The sequence below is a fragment of the Neovison vison genome, chromosome 11, assembly GCF_020171115.1.
Source record: "Neovison vison isolate M4711 chromosome 11, ASM_NN_V1, whole genome shotgun sequence".
Lineage (NCBI taxonomy): Eukaryota > Metazoa > Chordata > Mammalia > Carnivora > Mustelidae > Neogale > Neogale vison.
Window position 1 is genome coordinate 206,278,835 of NC_058101.1, and position 24,776 is coordinate 206,303,610.

The 24,776-nt window shown below is 43.9% G+C and overlaps 1 protein-coding gene across 5 annotated transcripts in view; it reads right to left on the reverse strand.

Annotated features, from left to right (window-relative positions):
* The window catches only part of MCPH1 (microcephalin 1), a 246,924-nt gene that overhangs the window by 196,126 nt on the left and 26,022 nt on the right, over window positions 1-24,776 (reverse strand). For all 5 annotated transcript variants that reach the window (XM_044225719.1, XM_044225717.1, XM_044225716.1 and 2 more), the window contains exons 4-8: window positions 18,555-18,642; window positions 15,836-15,950; window positions 9,661-9,804; window positions 8,498-8,587; window positions 5,060-6,250 (exon numbers count right to left, since the gene is read on the reverse strand). In XM_044225719.1, coding sequence (XP_044081654.1) covers window positions 5,060-6,250; window positions 8,498-8,587; window positions 9,661-9,804; window positions 15,836-15,950; window positions 18,555-18,642 — 1,628 coding nt within the window. The remainder of the gene's footprint in view (window positions 1-5,059; window positions 6,251-8,497; window positions 8,588-9,660; window positions 9,805-15,835; window positions 15,951-18,554; window positions 18,643-24,776) is intronic.

Genomic DNA, 24,776 nt, shown 5'->3' on the forward strand with positions numbered 1-24,776 from the left:
AGCCAAAGGAAGACGTTTAACCGACTGAGCCACCCAGGCACCCCCATACTGAGCCATACGAATCATTCTTTAAGCAGACAGTATTATGCTTTTCCCTACAAAGCCAGGATGAAGCCTCATAATCCTTCCCAACCCAGAGCTAAGGGCAGTGATCACAGACCAAGGGAAGTCAGCACAGACACCATGTGTTCTATCACTGGATGAATGCAGGAAGACAGAACACCATATCACAAAGCTGTAAAGTAATTTAAAATACGTACTTCAGCACAGACTACAAGACACAAATATGTGCACTAATTCACACCCACCCAAAACACCCTCTCCAAGAGTGCACTAATTTACACCCACCCAAAACACCCTCTCCAATTTGTCATCTAACAGGTTAACAAATACTGCATCAAGAGACAACTCCTACAAACCCTTCTGCTCAACTGTTATTAGAAATTCTGCTAACTGGCAAGTGGATCAAAGAAATGAGCTATAATTGGTGATGTCATCAGCTTGTTAATCGGATGCCAGAAATGTTTCTCCAGTTAAATTCACAGATTCAAGAAAACTGGATGGGCTCATATATTACAGGGGATCCCTCTCCCCGTTCATGAATAACCCAGTATGAGCTGCAGTCATATCCCAGGGCCGGGGGGGGGGGGCGGGGGCGGACATCCAAGACTTGATCCCTAAACGGCCCTATAGAAACTGCAGGGTCAAAGGGTATATGGTAGCCTGATGCTGACACATTTACGGAAACATATAACCTAGTATTTTGTCTGTGGCTAGTACACCTTCCAGATAAGGAATGGAGGGTTCACCTGAGGGGCAAGACCTGGGACTTGAGCACAGAGGTCTGTATTGTAGACCGTTCTCCACCTGCTTGTCGGTCGATGTCGAATGCTGTGTGTCTGAGACTACAGGAGTCTAGTCTAACCTCCCCCAAACTCTCATAACTGGTGACTCTTCCCTATGAAAAAGAAATCTAATCGTTGGCCATGGCCAAACTGCTGAGATCCAGCACATGTCTGTATTGACCTGCAAAACTTTATCAAGTACAGACAAGACGAAAGTTGTCTATTAAACCAGTGGACAAGGTGATGATGTGGGCATGAAAAGGATTTCCTTCTCCTTTTGCCAGTGGCCAAGAGGCACCCCTGGAACCATCTCAGCCACCTGCGTCACTGAGAAACAAGCAGGAGCCAACTGTGTGCTGACTCAGCATGTCCGGTCAGCTTCTATTTACTCGGAATTAAAACCAGTCCCAGGAGGTGGTCTGAGGTGGCCTGAGGAGCCCCGGGAGCAGTGCCATGGACGGTGGCGAGCCATCTCAACAGGGAAGTAACGTCAAGAGCTTTCTGCGCTTTCTGTCCTATGGTGTCAGAGGCTACAACAATTCCCATGCAAATGTGACGTGGCCATATTTCCTGCACTCAAGGTAGCGGTCCGCATTTCCTAGGCCCCCAGGCAAGGACATCCATGCAACGGCACCACCGAGGAGCTCCCGCCTAATCTTCACTGGAAGTCCTTCATCTGCAACAGGCGAACTGAAAACCATGTATTAAGTGACGACTAATGGATACATTTCCATAAAAGGCCTCTATGCAATGAACGTGCTCAATGAAAGCCATCTGCTTATGGCCTGGTAACAGTATCTGGCAGTGCCTATCTCTGTGAAAAGGCACTTTCAAAGGAAAACACCTAAAATTTTATTGCACATCTACCTCAGTGAAGTTTGATGATGGGAACACTCAATTTGAACCCCAATTAATATGAAAAGTTACTCCTTTCCCAAAAATAGAATCCGTTCTTCTAATTAGACTTATATTGGGGAAAAAAAAGAAAAAACTGCATTCAACTTTGTGTCCATAAAAATTTTTGTAAAAAATGTCTTTTTTTCTCTTTAGGTCATTACCTACATATCTTGATTTGCCTCCTGGTTCACAAAACCTGAAATAGCTACTATTTGATTCATTACAGAAAAAAATCATTAACCCACCCAAAGTGGATTATATTTAAAAATGAAGTTAGATCAGTTACTCTGTTGATACCAATATGGAATTATCTGGTATTTAGAAAAAGCAAATCTTAAGGGGTGCGTAAGGTTGTGAGATGGAGCCATGTCGGGTCCGTCCTGAGCGTGGAGCCTGCTTAAGATTCTCTCTCCCTCCCACTGTGCTCCTAACCCGAGTTGTTCTTTCTCCCTAAAACAAATAAGCAAATCTTAGTAAGATAATATAATCCTGTATATAGAATAAAATCCCCTTGAAACAGGTATTTGCACCTGTTGTGCACGCACGCGCGCGCGCACACACACACACACACACACACGCAGTGCCTGGAAGGAAATTGAAGCACCGTTTCTAGCAGACACGCTGACTGATTTATTCTCCAAGAAGCATCCCAGGTGACATGCACCACAAAAATCAAATCTGGTGACTCCCCTGCGTAAAAAACAAAAAACAAAAAAAAACAAAAAACAAAACAGTGGCTTCTCATAACATGTAAAAGGAGAACCAAACCACTCCAAGTCTTGTCAGGTACTCGAGCCCTGGGGTCTGGCTCCTGGCTGCCTTTCTAACTCGTTTGTCCCCAGCCTCCCTTCAGCCCAGTGAGAGGCAGCCTCACTGGCCTCGGCGCAGTTCCTGCAAGCGTTTTCCACAGGACCTTTGGACGCGCCGTTTCCTCAGGCTAGAACGTGATTCGAGCAGTCACAGGGCTCCCTTCTCCCCGGTGCCAGGCCTGAGAGCTACGGTCACTCCCGCTAACTGCCTGCATAGCTGTGGTTCTGTGTGTCACACGGCTCATGAATTGACGGTCACAGTCACCTTCATCTACTGTGCCTTCCTCACTAGGCGTGACATCTGTGAGGGACACACCTGGTCCCTCCTCTGCCATCTCCCTGCAAGCCCAACAGGTGCCCGGGACACAACACGTGCCAGGGGTTCAACAGGAGCTAATCGAGCAGGAGGACGGGAAAATTTCTTCTCTTTGGCGACTTCTGTTAGTGAGCATGGATTTGCATATTGTTTATAAAATGAGAGTTTAAAAAGAAAAAAATTACTGGTTAATTTGATTTCAGAGATTTTTTTTTTTTAAAAATTGAGTTTCTCCCTCTACTCCTGTTCTATTATTAGTGAATCTCTGTAACTCGTTCTTGTGACCTTAACTGCTTCCTACCCACCTCAGAGCGACAAGTGCGATGAGGACAAGTTGAACTGAAACAGGGCTGAAAACAGAAACTGAGAAAGGACTTTTATTTCCCCACAGAAGATCTGGAGGTATCGCTTGATGTACAGGGTCCTTTTACCGCTCCCCAACTCCAGCACATCCGGATTGTCTAAAGGAAGCTGCCGGCGCTACGCCTCTATCGGTGGTGGACTACCAGACAGAGGTGGGGTACCAGCTGGGCTGATCGGAGACAATTTGGAACACCAGGGGGGCTTGATTTTATCACGCTAAAACAAAGGCATCCGATTTAGGCTAGACAATAGGTCTCTCCTGCCCTAAAATGCAATGATCTTCTGTCTCTGTGGAATGACATAAAACAAGGCAACTCTAAAAGATATCTTTGTATTTTAGACCACACAGAATGGCTGTTCCATCTCTGAGTAAAATTTAGTGCCTGCAGGGCCTGAGCTGCACCCCACCGCCTGATAGCCCCACCATGTGATGCAGAAATCAGAAGTCTCCCAGAAGGCCCAGTGCCAGCCCCTCATGGTCCTCCACGTGCCCCAGACCCCGGGGACCCATGGACATGGGGCCGAGTCCTGGAACATCCTGCTTCCACGGAGAGCTGCACTCTTTCTTAACAGCACTGGGGTTACAGGGTGCACCACACTGTCTAAAACCAGACTTTTCTCAATTTATATTTATACACCATTAAATATTATTCAGAGGCTTTAAAAATAAACAAGATAAAAACTGAAAAAAAGAGAATGTAAGCTTTAAGAACAGGATATTCTTAACTACCAAAACAATTCTATGTATCTACTGATTTATATTAATCTTAAGAGTCAACATGATTTTAAAATAAATATTTTGAAAATACATACTAAGCCTAACCGTACATAAAATATAGTTTGTCAAATTTTATATATTTTCAGAAAGCTAAGATATAAAAAATAAGGTTAAAAACATACAAAATTAATTCTTTTGTGAGACTATTTTAGGGAATTCGTACCCAAGGAAAAGATACACATCACAGATTATTTCCACACCCATAACTTTTAACCATAATCATGGCGAGAACAGACAAATAGCGAAGAATAAAGTGGATCTTGTGAAAATTTTAACCCAATCTTTGGGTAAAGATGGCTCAAGTTCAAGATTTCATCACTTTTGACTGCTGACATTTTTTTTGTGCTTGTAATCAGAGAGTGTGAAATGTTTTCTACTGTTGCTACTTTTGATACAATTACTACAATTACAGAATTCACTATGATGGTCACAAATTACACACAGGAGAAAATCTATTTAAGTGATAAGCTTAAAGCAAAATAATTAGAAGCCAAACAAGGCCTGTTATAATGAACTTCTTATCCTGAGCAAAGATTTTTTTTTTTTTTAAATAAGTAACACTGCCCAAAGTTTCTTCAAAATAAATACTGATACTGTATTTCCACATTTACTGTTTTGTACATTCTCTTTTCTTGGTGGAATCAATGCCTACACTGCCTTCATCTCCCTTCTAAAAGAAACCGCCTGGAGCCCTCTAGCAGAACGCCTCCGTGCACGAGGTCACGCTATCTAAGAGGCCCCAGAGACAAGGACGTGTCCGCTCCAGTCGACTCTTCCCGATAGGCATCACTTCTCTCCGTACCTACGTGGAAAGGCTTGGGAGATGCATTCTTAACAGCAGGTTTGACCCAAGCACTTAGAAATTCCAGAGCGGTAAGCCACCTATCCCTACAGAATGCATCAACGGAAAGTATCACACACACATTCTTTAAAATTAAAAAAAGGGAAATCGGAACTATTTTAATTATGGGAAGGTGGTAATGATATTCCAAAAGGGACGCAGCAGCGCATATTCCTGCAACAAAGGAACTTGTAAAGGAGGTTCACATACTTCCATCGCATGCACTGGACGGCTGTTCCCCTCCTTCTGTAGCTTTGTCCTCAGTACAATCAGCCACTGAATCAAGCTCATGGTCGCGCTGCATTTCTCCGCCAGAGGAGTTCCACATTCGAGAAGTGCTATCCTCTTTCCGTCCGCTTCTCACATCCAGCAATTCTCCCATTTCTACGCTGCTCCCTTCCAGAGGAGTGAAATCGCCATCACGTCCCTCCCCTCCACGCCCCTGCGGCACGGCGGGCTCACCAGCCCCGTGAGAGCGGCGTCTCCCACCTGCGTGCGGGCCTGCTCTTCCCTGGGCGCCGGCCTGTTGGCAAGGGCCTGGGGTCCCTTCGGCGGCGCACGTTCCCTCCGAGGTCAGGCAAGCCCACGTCGTGTCTGCTGCGTCTTGTGGCGGTTTCTCGAGACTGGAGCTCATTTTTGCTGTTACGTCGGTCATGTCGACCGACCTGGGACTTCTACCAACGCAGGAGAAGTCAGCCATGTGCAGTAGGTTTCTTCTCTCCGTCTGGGAAAGACCACCGCTGCGGCTCAACTGAGCCAGGCCTGCAGACGGCTGACAGCCGGGAAGAAGAGCCTCCGAACTCCTTTCCCTGAGGTTATCCGGTGAGAAGTAATCGTCGTAGGAGGACACGCCGCAGCCCGCAGTCTCGCCAGCGGGCCCAGCCGGGAGCGGCAGGGGCTGCTCCGACGTCCACAGCCACACCCGCGGCCTGCCAGGCCGCCCACCGCACCTCTTCTTCTTCAGTCTTTCTTTGGGGGGCGCCCCCGAGCTCTCCGACCTTCTTTTTCTCTTGGCTGAGGAGCTCTCAGATCGTGAATGTCCCGAAGGACGGCATTTGGTTGCAGATAACATAGGAGACGAGCTGCATTTCTCGTCAAACACCATTCCGGCCGCTCCCTCGGAGTGCTGCTTGGCGGGGGTGACCACCTCACCCGCGGGATCTCCTAGCCCACGAATCTCTTCTTTGGAAGGGCTACCCATGGGCTTCTGAGACGTTAACGGAGGGAGGTAACCACGAGATGCTGCAGAATGGATGCTCCTTGTCTTCAGTGCAGGCGAAGAAACACACACACTTTCAATTTCATCCACAATTCCTCCCAGTGTCTCTTCCTGACTTCCACATCTCGCCTTTCCACAAAGATCGTCAAAAGATGAGTTCAGGTCACCAGCAAAGGATTCATCTGGAAAGTATTAATGAAGAATTAACTTTTTAAATGGTTTCAATTATTATATAAGTAACTTCCGGTTAACTGCTAAAACCATACTTCTTAAACACAGCTTTTGGTTAAAAAGAGCACCGACTGCATCCTGGTTCCTCTCATTTCCACCTGAGGACACCTGTCAGGCCAGCATTTCTCACTAAGGAAGCCGGCACCGAGGGGAGAGCATGGGGGCAGTGGGGAGCTCACCTTCTGAGCACATGTTCATACACATGCGCGCTCTCTTCCAGGAAGAGCATCCACACTCTGTCACTATATTCTCAGGAGGTCAATAATTCTAAAAGGAAAGAACTAATGCTACCAACTACGTCAAGTTCTAGCCTTCCACAAGTCCTAGCCCACCTGATTCCCCTATTCTTCATGCAGGTCCTCACACCGCATTTATACTCAAAAGCGAACCATCTGGGAGACCTTCAGGTTCGGACTTCCCACATTTTATGTATTTCTTGAGAATACTGCTGGGCTGCCACCCATCTCCGGAAAGCTACACACACTTCTCTACCTCCAGGCCTTGCCTTCACTCCGCACTTTAATCTGGATCCGTTCTACTCAAAACCCACCTCGGATGTCAAAACTCTCCAAATCTTCCCACTTCACCAGGTCTAGCTACACACATCCTCTTCTGTTATGCAGAACTCTGCCTCAAGTTCCCAAAAGCACGTGTCCTAGTATTATTAGTATTCCTATCTGTCCCTCTCAGGCTAGATGGTCCCAGCGCACAGGCACTATTTTCTGGAATCTGAGGCCTCTAACCCAAAACCACTACAGACTCTCCTTCTAAAGAAGAACAGAGGTAACCAGCAGGGAGCAGAGGGAAGCCCCTGGTGGGAGCGGCAATGACCCCACACCAAGTCATGGAACGTGTCAAGTGAGGCACTAGAAATACAAGACACGTTTAGCGTAAGCAGCGGCTTAAGTCTAGCACACTTTTCAACAAGCTGGCAAGCAAGTGTGCATGTCATGCAGCATCAATTCCGAGGTCAGACCGCCTAATTTTGATTCCCGGGCTGGCCACTCACAAACAACATCAACTTTTGCAAGCTGTTTCACCTCTCTGGCCTAGTTTTCTCATGGACACAATGGGGGTGACAATGGTAGTGAGAGAATTAAATGAGGCACAGCACATAAGGCACAAAGACCAGTGCCCAAGATGGGAAAAATGAAATGTGTAGTTACTACCGCTCGTGTCAAACTTACATAAAATAGGTGCTTCAAGTAAAAAATAAAAAGACGGAGATTATTTAAGACAGATGAGTAAATAATTTCCAATACACAACAAAGAGATTGTTAAGAATAAGCCACACTGGGGGCGCCTGGGTGGCTCAGTGGGTTAAAGCCTCTGCCTCCGGCTCTGGTCATGATCTCGGGGCCCTGAGATCGAGCCCCACATCGGGCTCTCTGCTCAGCGGGGAGCCTGCTTCCTCCACTCTCTCTGCCTGCCTCTCTGCCTACTTGTGATCTCTCTCTGTCAAATACATAAATAAATAAAATCTTTAAAAAAAAAAAAAAAAGAATAAGCCACACTTGAACAGGAAGCTGCGATTTAAACTCCTGACACTTTCCCACCGTTTGTCATCTGTCACGGCTGTGGCTTTCAGATCTATGCTACCTTTGTGGGCCCTTCTACAGGTGAAACTGAGTGGTCGTAGCACATTTCTCAAATGTACTCAAAGGAAAGCTATATAAGCAGGAAAAAATATCACTCGAACTGAAACTAGGGCTCCCAACTTAAAATGTATATATAATATAAAGCCCTAATTTTATTCTTTCCAGTGCTCTGCTTCTAGGCAGTGACCCCGCCAGTTCTCTTCCTCATCTCTACACACCTCACTGACCCTCCTCAGTCTCGTGTTCCGCAGTGTCTTTGCCCATGGTGTGAAAGAAGCAGCTCTCACTGTTCTCAGTAATGCAGTCTACAGCATGCAATTTAGTACACAGAACATGATTTTTGTTTTTTCAAATGAGCAATTGAGTCTGTGCCAAGAAAGCAAATGCCTAGGAGAAAAACTACAGGGGCCAAAAAGGAGGTTTAAATCATGCCATTTCTCATGCCCTAATTGTATTACAAAATCTATTTTTTATTTTAATATCTAATTTCATGAATTCTAGTTTTTAACCAACTGTTCTTGATATCAGAAGAAACTCCAAATAAGAAATTCACCATATTCTCACAGTTTAAATATACCACAAAAAAGAAAAAAGTTCTACCTGAGCACAATGTATCATGTGAAATGTTCCAAGGAGCTTCACCTGGGGAGCTGGCTCGGTTATCAAGGGACTTTTCAAGCATCTGAGAAGCTGAAAACATAATCGCACACTTCATCAGACACAACTCTGACACATTAGTAGATGAAGCCCACGGTAAGCCTGGTTTTCCACACACATATCTATACCTGCTACTTCATATCCCAGAACTACTATAAAACAGTAAGCACAAAAAACATACTCAAATCTATTACAGATGATGAGATTCATAAAAAATAATCTACACATATCAGGTTATAAAAAGGATTAAATCAGAGGATAATTAAGGTTAGAAGAGCTTTTGAGGACCTGACACTGGGTCTCAGCTCCGATCACGATCTCAGGGTCCTGGGATCAAGCCCCAGGTCAGACTCGGCTCAGCAGGACATCTGCTTCTCTCTCGGCTCCTCAGCCTCCCACCCCACTCATGCTTGCTCACTCTCTCTCTCTCTCTTAAATAAAATCTTTCAAAAAAATTTTTTAAGATAATAGAAAAAAAGAAAAACAAAAACCAATGCATGAGATACTTAGTCTAATGTAGATTCCCTCAAAAGAAGAGCCTAATTTGTTTTTTTAAAAAAGAAAACATCCCAGGGGTGCCTGGGTGGCTCAGTGGGTTAAAAAGCCTCTGCCTTCAGCTCATGTCATGATCTCAGGGTCCTGGGATCGAGCCCTGCATCAGGCTCTCTGCTCAGCGGGGAGCCTGCTTCCTCCTCTATCTCTCTCTGCCTGCCTCTCTGCCTACTTGTGATCTCTGTCAAATAAATAAAATCAAAAAAAAAAAAAAAGAGAAAGGAAAAGAAAACATCCCAAAGGTACTAAAAATTACAAAGGGGCTATTAAAAAAAATGGGATTCTCAACCTATACATACAAAAACTATGTACCCAATATGTGCTTAAAATATATGTTTTAAAACTATAAACTGAATATAGGCTTTAAAAATCTCAGTGACACATAAGATTTTCTGGAAGAAAATATTAACGAAGTGTACCCAGATGTAGACAAAAATCTGTTAATCTGTTGATTTGTTAAGACAAAAATATGCAAAGAGAAAAAAACCTTTCCACCACAATTTACTGACCAAGCAATCTGCCTCATTTTCACTTGATAAAACGTGAGCACTTACATGTAGGGGAGAGGTTCTCCCTTTTCTCCTTCATCTCCTGTAATCGCCTTTGCATTGCACTATGCTGACCGCTGCACATTTTAATGGTGGGACTATACATCAATGAGCCATTAGATTCAAATAAGAGAACAGGTACATCATTATCTGAAAATAAACAAAAATTTATTTAGCTAAAAAAAAAAGGCCAGAAGTTTTAATATAACAACATGATTTCTTTTGAGGAACACCCCCTCCGCATCCACCCCCCCAGTCTTCTCTGTCCCCTGCAACAACATCACCTACTACTGCCAACCGTCTTATCTTCACCCCGCCACCCCCACAAGCAGTAACACTGGTGCGGAAACTGTTGGCCAACGTTTGCTGAGAAATGTCCACGCGCCGCGCACTGTGCTAATAATCCCCAGCACACTATGTGCACCACTTCATTCAACCTTTCCCTAACCCAGTGCATCGGCTTATCCGTCTCCCCATGTAAAGATGAAGAAACCAACACACCAAAGTTAAGTAACTTGTTTACTTAACAGGATCATACAACCAGTGAGAAGGTAAAGCTAGAACGCAATCTGGTTCCTAAACGCTTGACAAAGAGGGGCAGAATGTATCACCCCAAACATGCCACTTTGGCATAAGGATTATTTTGAGCAAAATGCCTTAAATCACAGAAGGTGAAAGAAAGGTATCAGGACGCCCCCCCTACCCCTACCCCAAGCTTCTTCCTAAAGGCAGGAAGTACAACTCCCCTTTGAAAGAGGCACCCCTCCATATTATCACCAGAGATGGGGAGCTTGTGCCAAGAGAATTCTGTAAAACAGATCTTGTTAAAGGAATGCCCGCCCTACTTTGGTTCCCCTTATGTCTTACTTTTCCACAACTGCCTCTCCTGTTCAACATAAGCACTAAGGTTCTACTTCTTTGGGATTTTATCTCCTATGAGAGCCTGCATGTCACAAAAAAACTTACGCTCTTCTCCCATTAATCTGTCTTTTTATAACAAAGCCCCAGCTAGGAATCTAAGATGGGCGCAGAAACAGTTCTGCCTCTAACAGTAGTGTTTACTCTGGGTCTTAGAAACCACTACCACTAGCCAACCCTCTCTGACCCTCAAAAGACATACACATCAACTTTGGGGTCAGGAGTCCATCAGCCGTGAAATGAGGGCTAAACTGGATGTGGGTGCACAGCTATGTGTTTCTAGAGTCCATACCTCGCATTTGCTCAAGGAGAACGTCAGGGCTCTGACCACCTCCCCTCACCCACCAATAAAAAGACCAAGAATTATTCAATATCTTCTCCTTTGCAACTCTTAAGCCTGAACAACTCGAACTACACGTCTGCCAATATGCAGATAAGTCAGTTTTACCTGTAATACCTTATATTTGCAGTACTTAAAAAGCAATTTTTACTAAGATATAAATTTAATCCAAAAAGATAAAAAAATTTTTCAGTACCATTTTGCCAAATCTTTTTAAATACACCATTACTGGTGTAGGAAGGCCCAAAAAGCAAGAGTATAAAGCTGACAGGAGAGTGGTACAAGGCTGACCTGAGGCTGGAGGGGATACCAGACCACAGAGGGCATGCGGCGCTGGAGGGCACGTGAAACATATGGTTTCATCTGAAATGCTTTTCCTTACGATGATGTGAGGAAGGGGAAGCCCTGGATGGGGTGTGCACCTGACTTGTCGTTTACACCCTTGACTCAAGTAAGCTGACGGATGGTTAAGTACACAGCGCCTCTAGGGCCCAGTCACAGAGCCGCTAGGAGGGTTCCCATGGATTGATGCTTAGAGAAAATCAGTGGAGGATCCGAGCAATCATTCAGAAGCAAGGGTAAGGATCGTGGTGTGTAACTGGCATCAGGCAGAAAGGTCAAGAGCTACTCCATGTGTCTGGCCGGAGCAGCAAGAAGACCAGTTAATGCGAGGCTGTTAGGGAGGGACCAGCATGGCACCAAGAGAAAGAGTCCTGATTATCAGGCACTGGGATGACTCAGCACAAAAACAAAGGATAAAGGCAATGTTTTTTGGAAGTTATCTGGCAGCACTACCTATACAAGCGAAATGTTGTCAATTTTGTTGCATTACCCTGACAGATTTAAAATAAAACTTGATAATTCTGCATGAGAAGTTTCAAAATACAGAGCAGAGGATTCGTGACATGGCAAGAGACACTACAATAAAAAGTGGAGGAATGAGTGCTTCTTATTTCTAGGCTATGCATTTTAAAGTTACCGAAATTGCTTCCATGTACCAATGATGTGCTGGGATTGGGCTGAAACACTGAATTTAGGTAGTGAAAAAGGCAAAAAAGAGAAATACAAAAACCCATATGGTACTTTAGAGTTTCATAATCTTCTAAAGTATTTTTAAAAATTAAAAGAGTACATCTAGCCAAAAAAAATCCAATTTTAAAAATGGGCAGAGGATCTAAACAAGACATTTTTCCAAAAAAGACATACAAATAGCCAACAGGTACATAAAAAAGAGTCAGCACCACTCACCACGAGGGAAATGCACATCAAAACTACAATGAGATTCCAACAGTACACTAGAATGATTATTATCAAAAAGACCAGAAATAGGGGCACCTGGGTGGCTCAGTGGGTTAAGCTTCTGCCTTCGGCTCAGGTCATGATCTCAGGGTCCTGGGATCGAGCCCCACATCAGGCTCTCTGCTCAGCGGGGAGCCTGCTTCCCCCTCTCTCTCTGCCTGCCTCTCTGCCTACTTGTGATCTCTGTCTGTCAAATAAATAAATAAAGTGTTAAAAAAAAAAAAGACCAGAAATAACAAGTGTTGGCAAGGAAGCACAGAAAAGGGACTGCTGGGTACCGCTGTGAGAATGTAGATTGGCGCGACTACTGTAGAAAACTCTACGGAGGTTTCTCAAAAAAATTAAAGATCGAACTTTCCATTAGAGCCAGTAATCCCAGTTTTGGGTATTTATTTACCTGAAGGAAATGAAAACACTACAGAAGAAAAAAAGGAAAATACTGATGCAAAGAGATATCTGACCCTCTCCTGTTCACTGCAACATTATTTACAATCAATCACCAAGACACAGAAACAACCTGCATGTCCATCTACAGATGAATAAAGAAAATGTGATGTGTGCATGTGCACACACACATACACACACACACTTAGAGGAATACTATCCAGCCATAAAAAAAGAACAAAACCTTGCCATTAGTGACAGCACAGATAGACTGTGAGCACATTACACTGAGTGAAATAAGTCAGTAAAAGGTAAATACTACATGATGTCACCTGTATGTGGAATCTATAAACAAAATCAGAGAACAAAAACTAAAACAACCAAGCTCATGGGGAGAAAGAACAGACTGGTGGCCATGAGAGACCCCGGAGTGGGGGATGAGTAAAATGGTTGAAGGGGTTACAGAAGTACGAACTCCCAGTTATAAATGAGTGAGTCAGGAGATGTCATGTACGGATGGTGCCTACAGCTAGTAACACTGTACTACACATTTCAAAGTAGCCTGGAAACTGGGTCTTAAAAGTTCCATCATGAGAAAAAAATTTTTGTCCATGATACGTATGATGTTAACTGGACTTATGACCATTTCACAACACACAAACGGCAAATCATTACAGCATCCACTGAAACTAATATGTTAGGCCAATTATATTTCAAACAAAAAAAGAATAGAAATGACTATGATTAAACACATAAGGACAAAAATTTCCCTAATTTTTTATTCTAGAGAAGCAGCCTGTTGCTACCTAGACCTGAAATGTGTAGCTAACTGATCTCCCAAGTCCACTATGTGATTCACAGCCTTGTGCAAAACACAACCATAAACAAGTGATTGTGCCACTGTTCAAGTGATTTAAGGTTTTACAAGTAATTCAAGACAAAGAAACAAAGTATCTTGAAGCCAACTAATGCCTACACAGAGAAAAAGAAAATACAGAATCTATATAAAATACAAATAATGTCTACATAAAAGCATCAGGGAACTACTAAAGAGACCAGGACCAGAGGAGTCAAGATTCTGGAGAGGAGGAGCACTGAGAAGCCTGCTGACAAGGAGTGGATGTTTTTACCCCCAGGAGGACTGATCATTAAAGCACCTGGGGCAAGAGGCTGAAGGTCCCGTCTCTGACCAGGCAGAGAGCAGTTGCTGAGAAACAGACAGACAAGCTAAGTGTTTATCAGTATCAACAAACTAAACAGAAAACCAAAGGCTCTGTGGCACCAAAACTCACTAGGCAGGGTGTTGTAGAAAACTGTTCCTTGCATGCATGTGATTTTATCTTCAGAAGAGTTGCCCAATCTGAAGCTACAAATGGCAGGATACTAAAAGTTAAACTGAATTCTTCTGTAAAATGGTAGAAAGTTCTCTGTGGTGTTATTTTCACCAGGAGATGAAAATGGGAGATCAGGACCCGTCAGCGGAAGGGATCCTAGTTATCACGCCAGGCTCTCAGTGGAAAGGTCTAGATGGGGGCACCTGGGTGGCTCAGTGCATTGAGCACCTCACTTCAGCTCACGATCTCAGGGTCCTGGGATGGAGCTCCATGTTGGGCTCCCCGCTCAGCAGGGAGCCTGCTTCTCCCTCTCCCTTTGCCCCGCTCCTGCTCTCTCTCTCTCTCTGTCAAATAAATAAACAAAAATTTTGCACATATTGCATGGAGAATTGGGTGTTACACACAATAATGAATCATGGAACACTACATCAAAAACTAATGATGTATATGGAGACTAACATAATGTAATTTTTTTTTTTTAAAAGAACAGTCTAGATGGCCACACTCTGGTATCAATGTCAAATCAAAAGTCTATCAAGCCTTACAGAAAGTCAGTGAATCTCCTATTCGAATCAGTCCAGATAAAGCCAACAAGGCCCCACTCCACCTTCTTAGTAGGAGAACCTGGAAACTTTTTGTCTAAGAAAATAATGTTGCCTAGAGCTTCAAACATATTTTATAACTAATGACTTGCCTTCAATTACAGAAGCAAACCGTCATTCCTACTAAGAGACAGGACATTTATGACAAAAAAACAAAAGAAAAAAACATCATACAAAACAACAGAGGCAAAAACAAAACAAAACAAAACAAAAAAACCACGGGCATTCTAGATACTGCAGATAGAAGCAAAGAAAGATGAAAAGAAAAATGTAAGTGATTTAATCAGAATAACAGAACCTATAAAAAAAATCAGAAACCCTAGAAATGCAAAATAAAATAACCAAAATTGTGAACTGAACAGATGGATTATAGCAGATTAGACATGGCAGAAGACTGTATTAGTGAACTGTAAAATAAGGTCAGGTCAACAGACAATACACAGACTGACACACAGATGGGAACAAAGATTTCAAGGACCTCTGTGAACTCCGAATAGAATATTTAAAAAGAAAACTGGCCCAATGAACATAAAATTCAAACTGCTGAAGGCAAATAAAGCAAACAAAAGGCAGCCAAAGTTAAAAGAAAATATGCCTTTAAAAGAGCAAAAATATAGGGACGCCTGGGTGGCTCAGTTGGTTGGATGGCTGCCTTCGGCTCAGGTCATGATCCCGGAACCCCGGGATTGAGTCCCGCATCAGGCTCCCAGCTCCATGGGGAGTCTGCTTCTCCCTCTGACCTTCTCCTCGCTCATGCTCTCTCTCACTGTCTCTCTCTCAAATAAATAAATAAAATCTTTAAAAAAATTTTTTTAAAAATTTAAAAAAAAAGAGCAAAAATACAACTATGGGTTAATTTGTAAATAGGTATTATGAAAGCCCAAAGACAATGAAACGTGTTTCTTCATTTTATTTTTTAGCTTTACTAAGGAGTAATTCAAAGTTAAAAATTATATTTATGGTGAAATAAAGAAAGAATATGTTCTCTAACAGCTCCCTATTCGAGGTAACAAACAATAAGACCAAGCATTAGGTAAAAACACAAGTGAGACTCAAAATAACAAAGAAATGAAGAGGGATTTAGTCCAATAGGGCTTAGTCAAAATCTGTTTTTTCCATAATCATTCCTGAAAGTAAAGAGTTTCATCGAGGTGGACGGTGACGGAGACTTGCACCCACGAGCTCCCACCGTGGCCCCCGGCAGCACGGTCCGTCTCCTGCAGGCTGCAGCGGGGTCTGCCGGGCGCCACGGGCGTCAGGAGCTGGAACAGGTGCACGGGACAGAGCACGACTTCTGGACTCACCCAGACTTCTCTTCTGCCTTTGTAGCTCTGTAGCCATTTTTTCAAATTTCTTCTGAAGCCTTTTATCATGTTCCGGTGTTTTAGGAATAAAATCTTTGGGCTGCATACACTTCCGCTGTGCAGAAAGGACATGAAAATGAATGCTACTGACCAGCAGCTGTGTAACAAGACAACCTGTTCCCGACGCTTCTAACACCTGTTACGATACTGCAAGGAAAACCTGAGGACAGAGGCATTCCTCGCGCTGCATGCGGAATGGCAGTGTCTCTTTCCAGGCTGCAGAACTGGAAGACTAGATACGAACAAGACCATATACCAAGGAGCTTCATTTTCTGAGGCATTTCCAGGATGCCAGCAATCTTAGTTTCCAGGAAGGTTCTTTCGTTTAGTCGTTTTCTTTATTTTTGTTACCCTTACATTATCTCTCCTCTTTCCCCCTCCCCCAAAATCATAACATAGTAACAGAGTACAAAAGCAATTATCTTCTAACTACCAAAGAAAGAAACAAGATTGAATCCTGCTTTGTCTTTAAAATCACCGTAATTCTATTCTGCTAGTAAACCCCCAAAACTCAAACTACACAATCAAGGTGTGACAAACAGGATGCGGCCCCAGGCTAACATCCAAAGAAAGTCTTGGGTTAACCTTCCCACGCCCATTCTTGTGTTCCTGACTGAGCATCTCGCTCTCATTTATTATTTAACAGAAATGTATGTGTCAGGCACTGGTCTTGGAGAAAGGAAGATTCTTGATATCAGAAGCTTATCTCTATTAAAGAATGACAGAAAATTAACATCATTAGTAAGTAAAATAGAGGCTATGTGTGTCAGGAGGGTTAATTCCAGCAGGCCTGGAATTGGCCTGAACTGTTTTCCCCAAAGTACAAGCACAGCATGCAATGTCCTACTGCACAATGTTGCTTTGTAACCGCAAGGCCAGAGCACTTGGGGGCATTTGTACTCCCAGAGCTGGTCAACTCCCAGTGGGAGGGCTCTGCTGTTGGGGGAGGTAATGTGCTGGCATCAGGGGTACATGACCAGCACAACCCAAGAGTCTCCCCTACGACTCCCTGGTCCCAGGGTGCTCCCCAGACTCTCAAGCATTATCCTTTAGGCTCCCGTGAATCTTCATTAGCAACAACCCTAGCTAACTGCCGCCATCGTTACAGTACGCAGAAAGGAGTAAGTCCCGCAGCTAGAAAGGAAAGCAGCAGACGAATGGGAGCAGGACAGCTAGCACAGTGAGAAGGAACCACTGCTGTACACAGGGTGGTCGGAGGGGGTCTCCCTGAGAAAGGAACTGGCACAAAGCCCTACTCAAGGTAGAAAAAGGGAAACATGCATGAAGTTTGGGGAAAGTGTGTTCCAGATAGAGGGAACAGATATGCAATGCAATGGCTCTAAATTGCAAATACGCTCGGTGACTTTCAGAACAGCAAACAAGAAGGTCAGACTGGCAACGGAAAGAATGAGGGAGAGTAAAGCTGAGAACCTTGTCAAAGAGCCCCAAATAATCAGTCTGAAGTCATGTTCGCTTCGCAATTGCACTTGAGTGAAGGCCTACACTTGTCATGAAAGGTCAAACACACACTATTACGAGAAGAAGAAGAAAACCATTATCTCCCAGACAATTCATGTAACACAGAACCTCATTTGTACAAAACATGTGTATGTGTGTGCGTGTGTCTGTAATGTATGTGTCCTGAAGACCATCCTATCTTCAAGGACCCAACTCAAACCAAAAATTGCTTACTTTGAGGAAAAAGACATTAAGAGAGGTATCTGCCTCATCTGTGTTTACTCAATGTTTTACAATGGAAATACACTCCCTATTAGTGTGGTTTTAAAGTAAGTCCTTTACTTCTGAAAGGGTAGACACAGCCACTGCTTAGCGTATCAGAAAGAGTAAGGACTTAAGAAGCTCTAGTTCACCTCTAATCAAAGGGGATCGGAACAGAGACTTGAGTTGAGTTTGTCCATCGCTGCCCTGCCCATCTGGCCTGCCCAAGAGGAAACGTCCGAGATACAAGGAGTCACCATTTACAGAAAATCTGCGACCCCCCAGGGGAATGTCTTCCTTAACCTACAGGAAATGTATGGGTCTAGTCTTTCTAACTCTGTTTGGACAAAGTCTGCAAATCTCCTCAACAGGGACCCTCACATGAAAACAGAGCAACACTGACCATTTAGTAGAAAACCATTTTCCCACAAATAAAGAAATCACAATTAAAACTTTTAAATAATAAAAGAGTGAAAATGTTGTGGATCAAATGTGAACTAGACCTCAAAGGAAAGCAGTGTCTTTAAGTCTGCACTATGGATTTCCCATAATAAATAACTTACTTAATAAATAACTTGGATATTTCTGCATCAGACTTTAGAGATTTTTCCAACTAACCAGTAGAACAGAGGTATTTTGCTACAGACGTAACAAACCACATTCCGAAGCAGTTCGCAGTGTACCTGCACATCTGCTGGTCTCTTGGCAAATTTTAGTTTTCCACTGGCCAGACAGCTCTTCCACTTCCCACAAATCACATCAAAGCACTCAGAGGGTACACTAAAGTCTATCACTTCCTTAAAAACCCCATGTGGAGAGAACAGTGTCATCAACTCCAATACCTAAGATACCTCCTGAATATATTCCACAAAGTGTCACTTTGTAGGAATAAAAGAACGAATAAATTTCATAACAGCCACTGCCAAAATCACATACTTACTTTTTTTTTAATTAGGCTCGGCAGGTGTTCCCTGGTGTTCGCCGCAGGGAAGAGCGCTTCATCGACGTGTGCCCCGGCTGTCCGGCACCTGTGCAAGTCAACGGACGGAGCAGAATGAGCACTCGTTCCTGTCAGAGTCACAGCACCGCACCGGCACGTGTGCCAGTTAGCAATTTAAGAGATGCAAAGGCCACGTTAACAGGCATGACTTTCAAAGTAACTACATTTATAATGAAACACAAAGGGCAATATAAACTTTCCAAAATAGTCTCTCTACAGTGTTTTTAAAGTCTAAGAGTAGAACCAAGAGGCAGTAAGGGAAGCAGTTTTTACACAACTTTAGGCTTGTGACAGCCTTCAAACTGATGAGTGCGGGGCATACGTACGGTATACGCACATGCTGTTAAACCAACAGTAGAAGAGCAAACAGGACATAAGAGGAGAAAGCTAGAGCTAGAAGGGCCTTAGAGAAATTCGGCCAGAAAGATTATCTTGCCCCTAAAACTGGTGTTTCACCAGTGAGCAGGGTGGGCCACACCAGCTTCTCCTGGCCATGCCCCGCGTACCTTAACTGTCTGCCTATCACCAGTCTGTCATTTCCATTCTCACTATGCCGCCCGTCACACTTCCCTGCCTGTCTTGGGAATCCCAGGACCTACTTCTAAACATTCAGACGCTCAAATCTAAACAAATACAAGTTTTCAAAATGATCTCCTACCTATAGTTCCTACTCTTTTCATTCATATTATTTATTTATTTGACAGAGAGAGATCACAAGTAGGCAGAGAGGCAAGCAGAGAGAGAGGGAGGGAAGCAGGCTCCCTGCTGAGCAGAGAACCTGATGTGGGGCTCGATCCCAGGACCCCGGGGATCACGACCCGAGCCGAAGGCAGAGGCTTTAGCCCACTGAGCCACCCAGGCATCCTATATTATTACTGAAAGATTAAGCTTAAAATATTCTATTCATCTCTCCAAAACCCACATCACAAGCCTTCAATCAACTCTGTGTTTATAGAATAATTTCACCCACCTGTTGTTTCAGTCTTTTTATGATATGGCCCCTACACACATCTCCAACTGTATTTCATAAGCCTGTCATGTTCAACATTTAGTATGCAAATGAAAGTTGAAAATATAATTGGAATATAATGCAAAAAAGAATAGGGCAAATATATCCATATTTACACAGAAAACTCTTAAATACATTAAGAAAAAAGACAAAACTGCAGAAATGTGAACATGATGCTGTATACTGTACATAAAACAACATTTCTCATTTTAAGCAAAGTCTGGAAGATTACATACCAAACTGACAATACTATTTGTCACTAGGCTAATAATGAATCTCAAAGTGTAGTCAGAAGACCCTAGGGTCCCTAAGCCCCTTCCAAGGGCATGTGAGGTCAAAATTTTCTATCACAAGAAGGCTTCCTTTGCCTTTTTCATTTCTCTCTCATGAACACACAATGGAGTTAAAGCTAAATGATGTGTGCACATGTGTGTGTGTGTGTGTGTGTGAGAGAGAGAGAGAGAGATCCCGATACACTGCAGACATAAACGGAACAGTGCAACTGTCTTTATTAAGCCAGCCATGAAAGAAGTTTGCAAAAAATGCAAAAATTAAAAAAACCACCATAGCACAATAATTATGATAAGAGAACAAGGTAGGGCAGAAGCTGGAGAGAGAGCACCAGTGATACTCGGGGGTCGGAGTGGGAGAAGCTGCAGGTGGGAGGTGACCGTCAGATCAACTCTGATGAGGAAGCAGATTCGGAGGCTGCAGGTCTTCCATCTGGAAGACGAGCACAGACAAAGGCGCAGCAAAGCCAACAACAGCGGGACAATTCTGGGAAAACAGACACCACTCGGTGGGACGGCAGCAAGCGCACTGGAGCGAGGGCACCAGCGACAGAAAAGGGTCACACCGGTCACCCTGAAGGCTGTATCTGGGGTGAGCCTGGACAGGCCACTCTGCGGGATGTTTTCCAGGAGCAGGTCATGAGGGCAAGGAGTCCAGTCAGGGACTGGGGCAGGAGATGCTACAGGTTTCACCGAACCCATGGGACTGGGTGGAGAACCTTGAATGAGCAACATTTAGAAATAAAAATGGAATGTTGAGCTCTTGTTACAGCTGGTGGCCTGAGCACATATGTTTTTCTCTCCTACCCCCCAAACCCCATTCAAATGACAATAAAGCAAAACAAAATGACACAGACGAACAGAATAAAGAGCAGATAAGAGATGTCTAGGGAACTGAAAAGCAAATACAGAAAAGGGAACCCGAGCCCGGAAGCTGGCTGAGGGAGGACGAGGGGCTGAACCCCTCTCCTCACCCCTCCAGGGCGCCGCAGCAAGGACGGGTCTGGGGAGCAGCAACCGCACCCCCAACTGTGCCCACAGTCAGGGCCACTACACCCCACTCACTCTGGCCACCAAAGCAGGTAATGGGCTCGGATTTCAGACAACTTGGACCGGGGACGCACTGGACTCAAGGATACCAGGCTGCGTTCAGGTAGCACAAAGTTTCACACAGAAGGAAACGTGTTGTGTGCATTTTCAGATTCAGCTAAAACGACTTTCCCAGTCATAACAATGTAAAGCAAAACTGCTGATTTAGCTCATCCGCTGCTGATTTTTATTTACAGAATCAGGAGAGAGGCAGTGTGGTGCAATGAGCAGGCGCTCGTACATGCGTGGGGTCCCCCAGAACGCAGCGCTGGGGGAGCTAAATTGGTGTCTGCAAACTACAAAGTCTAGACAGTGCTGGAAACTGGGAAGTCAAGGCTGCAGCAGAGCCATGGTTAAACAAAAAAGGGAATTCAGAGGTCAGGCCAGAGCTGCAGCAAGAGGGCAGGTGGAGAGGTGTTAGCCCTGGGGAGCAGGAACTGGGGGAAGGGGTGAGAAAGGGACCACTGTTTCACTACAAGCCTTGTACTAATAGCTGACTTCTCTCTTTCCTGTGTGTGCGGGGCCCTCTCCATAACAGGATGGGGACAGGAAACTAGGCATTCTGATTCAAAAGGCTCCGGCTGGCACAACAGGGAAAGCCAGGGCACCTAAACCAAGACAGAAAATGAAGTCAGGACGCAGTTAAGAGAGGACAGCACGTTCAGGCCTGGGCCTAGTTACACTCAGGTGCTGTGCTTTACCCACAAGAATTCAACCAGCAGAGCCCCCACGGGTGGGGCCGACACTGAGAACAGAGACAAAGACACGGTAAAATTCAAATCCCTCCCGGGGCCCTGCAGGAACCTGTCCCTGCCTCTAAGCTTCCTCTCCGCAGAGAGCCTACGACTGATGCTCGCAGGCCCTCACACACGCTGGCATCACCCCGTCGCAGGCCACAACCTCCGACTCCGCAGAAAAGTGGCCCCCCAAGGCTCTGAACACCGAGTTCCGTCACGTCCTCTTCACCTCAGCTCACAGGTCACCCACTGCAAGGGATCTCCCCAGCCACTGTGTCCGGAGGGGAACCAACGCCAAACGGGCGCTGTGGCTACGCGCCTCCTGTTCCCTTCAGAAGATTCACCAAACCCTGCACTTACAAACCTTGTTTCATTAAAATAAGTTCCACGAGGGGAGTGAATATGCCTGTCTAGTTACGACAGTCACGGTCAGGCCTGGCAGAGAGGAAGTACTCCAAAGGTATTTTCTAGGAGCAAAGGTGTTCACTGTAGAAAGAAACACTTTGACCTCATCTTAAACACACACACACACGTGCACACACACCTAAATATAAAGTTCAAAACCATAAATTCTAGAAGAAAATGGAAGAAAAGATTCACAATTTCAAAGTAAGCCAAGACATTCAGACAGATTATCAAAGACACAAAGCATAAAAGAAGAAAATGAAAAACTGCACCTCAACAAAATAAAAAACTGGTGTGTTCTGAAAGACATAACAAAGAAAATGAAAAGTCAGCCATAGACTGAGATCAGATATTTACAGTATGTGTATTTGACCAAAAATATTGATACGAATAATGCACAAAAACAGCCCATAAATCAATATTACAAAGACAAAAACCCAACTTTTAGAAGTGGGCAAAAGATTCAAACCAAAGACAGTCACTAAGCATGTGATCTTACACTTAGTAAAAGTCATCAGGGAAATACACGCTAAAGCCAGAGGGGATCCTCAAATATATGGTTGGGTTTGTTTTTGTTTTTGTTTTTGTTTTGTTTAATTTTAAGAGAGAGAAAGAGGGAGAGTAAGCAGAGATGGCGGTGGGCGGCGGGGGTGGGGGCAACATCTCAAGCAGGTCCCTGTTGAGTGCAGAGCCTGAAGCAGAGCTCACAATCCTGAAATCACGACCTGAGCCAAAATCAAGAGTCAGACGCTTACCCCACTAAACTACCCAGAAGCGCCTAGTTAATTATGACAAAAATCACTGGGAAAGAATCATCTTTTCAACAATGATGCTGGGACAACCAGATACCACACAAAAAAGGATGAAATCAGACCCCTACCTCACGCCATGCACAGAAACTAACTCCAAATGGATTGAAGATCTAAACTGTCAGAGTTAAAACTATAAAGTTCTCAAAAGAAAATATAGAAGTAAATCTTCCTGATCTCAGATTTGTCAACGGTTTCTTAAATAACATCAAAAACATAACAAAAAATAAACTGGACCTCATTAAAATCAGAGCCCTTTGCTTCACAGGAAACTGCAATGGACATATAAAAACCCCAAAAATGGGAAAAAATATTCACAAATCATACATGATATGGATAGATGCGATCTAGCCATACAATGGAATATTACTTGATAATTTAAGAAAGTGAAATTCTGGTACATGCTACAACACAGAAGAATCTCAAAAACATTATTTTAAGAGAAAGCAGGCAGGCACAAAGACTGTACATTGTCTGATTCCACTCGCATGACATGTTCACAAGAGGCAAATCCCTGGAGACAGCAGATCAGTTTTTACCCTGGGCTGGTGGGTATGGAGGGTGATGTAAAGGGTACAAGGTTGCACTCCTGGGTGATAAGAATGTTCTAAATTGTGTTCGTGGCTGCAAAACTCTGTAATTATAGTAAAAAACACTGAATTACAGGGGCCCCTGGCTGGCTCAGTCAGTAGAGCGTGTGATTCTTGATCTCAAGGTCATGAGTTTGAGCCCCATGCTGGGTGTAGAGTTTACTTAAAAACAAGGGGCACCTGGGCTCCATGGGTCAAGCATCAGACTCTTGATTTCACCACAGGGCATGATCTCGGGGTTGTGAGATTCAGCCCCAGTGGGGCTCCAGGCTCAGGAGGCCTCTGCTTGCAATTCTTTCCCTCTGCCCCTCCCCCGATGGGCATGTGGACTCGGGCTCTCTCTCAAATAAATAAATCTTTAAAAATAACAAAAACAGAGGAACCATAAGAAACTGTGATCTCTAAGAAACAAACTGAAGGGGGCGTCTGGGTGACTCAGTGGGTTAAAGCCTCTGCCTTCGGCTCAGGTCATGATCCTGGGGTCCTGGGATTCAGCCCCACATCGGATCTCTGCTCAGCAGGGAGCCTGCTTCCCTTCCTCTCTCTGCCTGCCTCTCTGTCTACTTGTGATCTCTGTCAAATAAATAAATAAAATCTTAAAAAAAAAAAAAAGAAGAAGAAGAAGAAACAAACTGAGGGTTTTGGAGGGAGGGGTTTGAGGGCGTTGGGTGAGCCTGGTGGTGGGTATCAAGGAGGGCACTATTGCACGGAGCACTGGGTGTGGTGCATAAACAATGAAACTTGGAACACTGAAAAGTAAAATTAAACTAAATTTAAAAATAAAAATAAAATAAAAAATAAAAGCTGAAAAAAACAAAAATAAAAACAAAAAAAGATCAGTACATTGTTCACTTTCGATGGGTGAATTATATCTGAAAAAGAACTGCTACAAAAAAATAAACATAGGAGATACCACTACAAATCCACTAGAATGGCTAAAATTAAAGACTGATAAATCCCAAGTATTGGTGAAAATGTGGAGCAAATGGAACAGTCACACACTTCAAGTAGGAATGTAAAATGATACAAACACCTTGGAAAACAGTTTGGGTAATAGCCCAAAAGCAATAAAAATGTGTAAAGACAAGAATGTGATTATTCATAGCAATTTTACTCATAACAACCAAAAACAGAAAACTACCCAAACGTCCACTAACAGATGAATGGACAAACTGTGGTATATCCATACAAAAGAATATCATTCAGCTATAAAAAAATTAAAATATTGATACA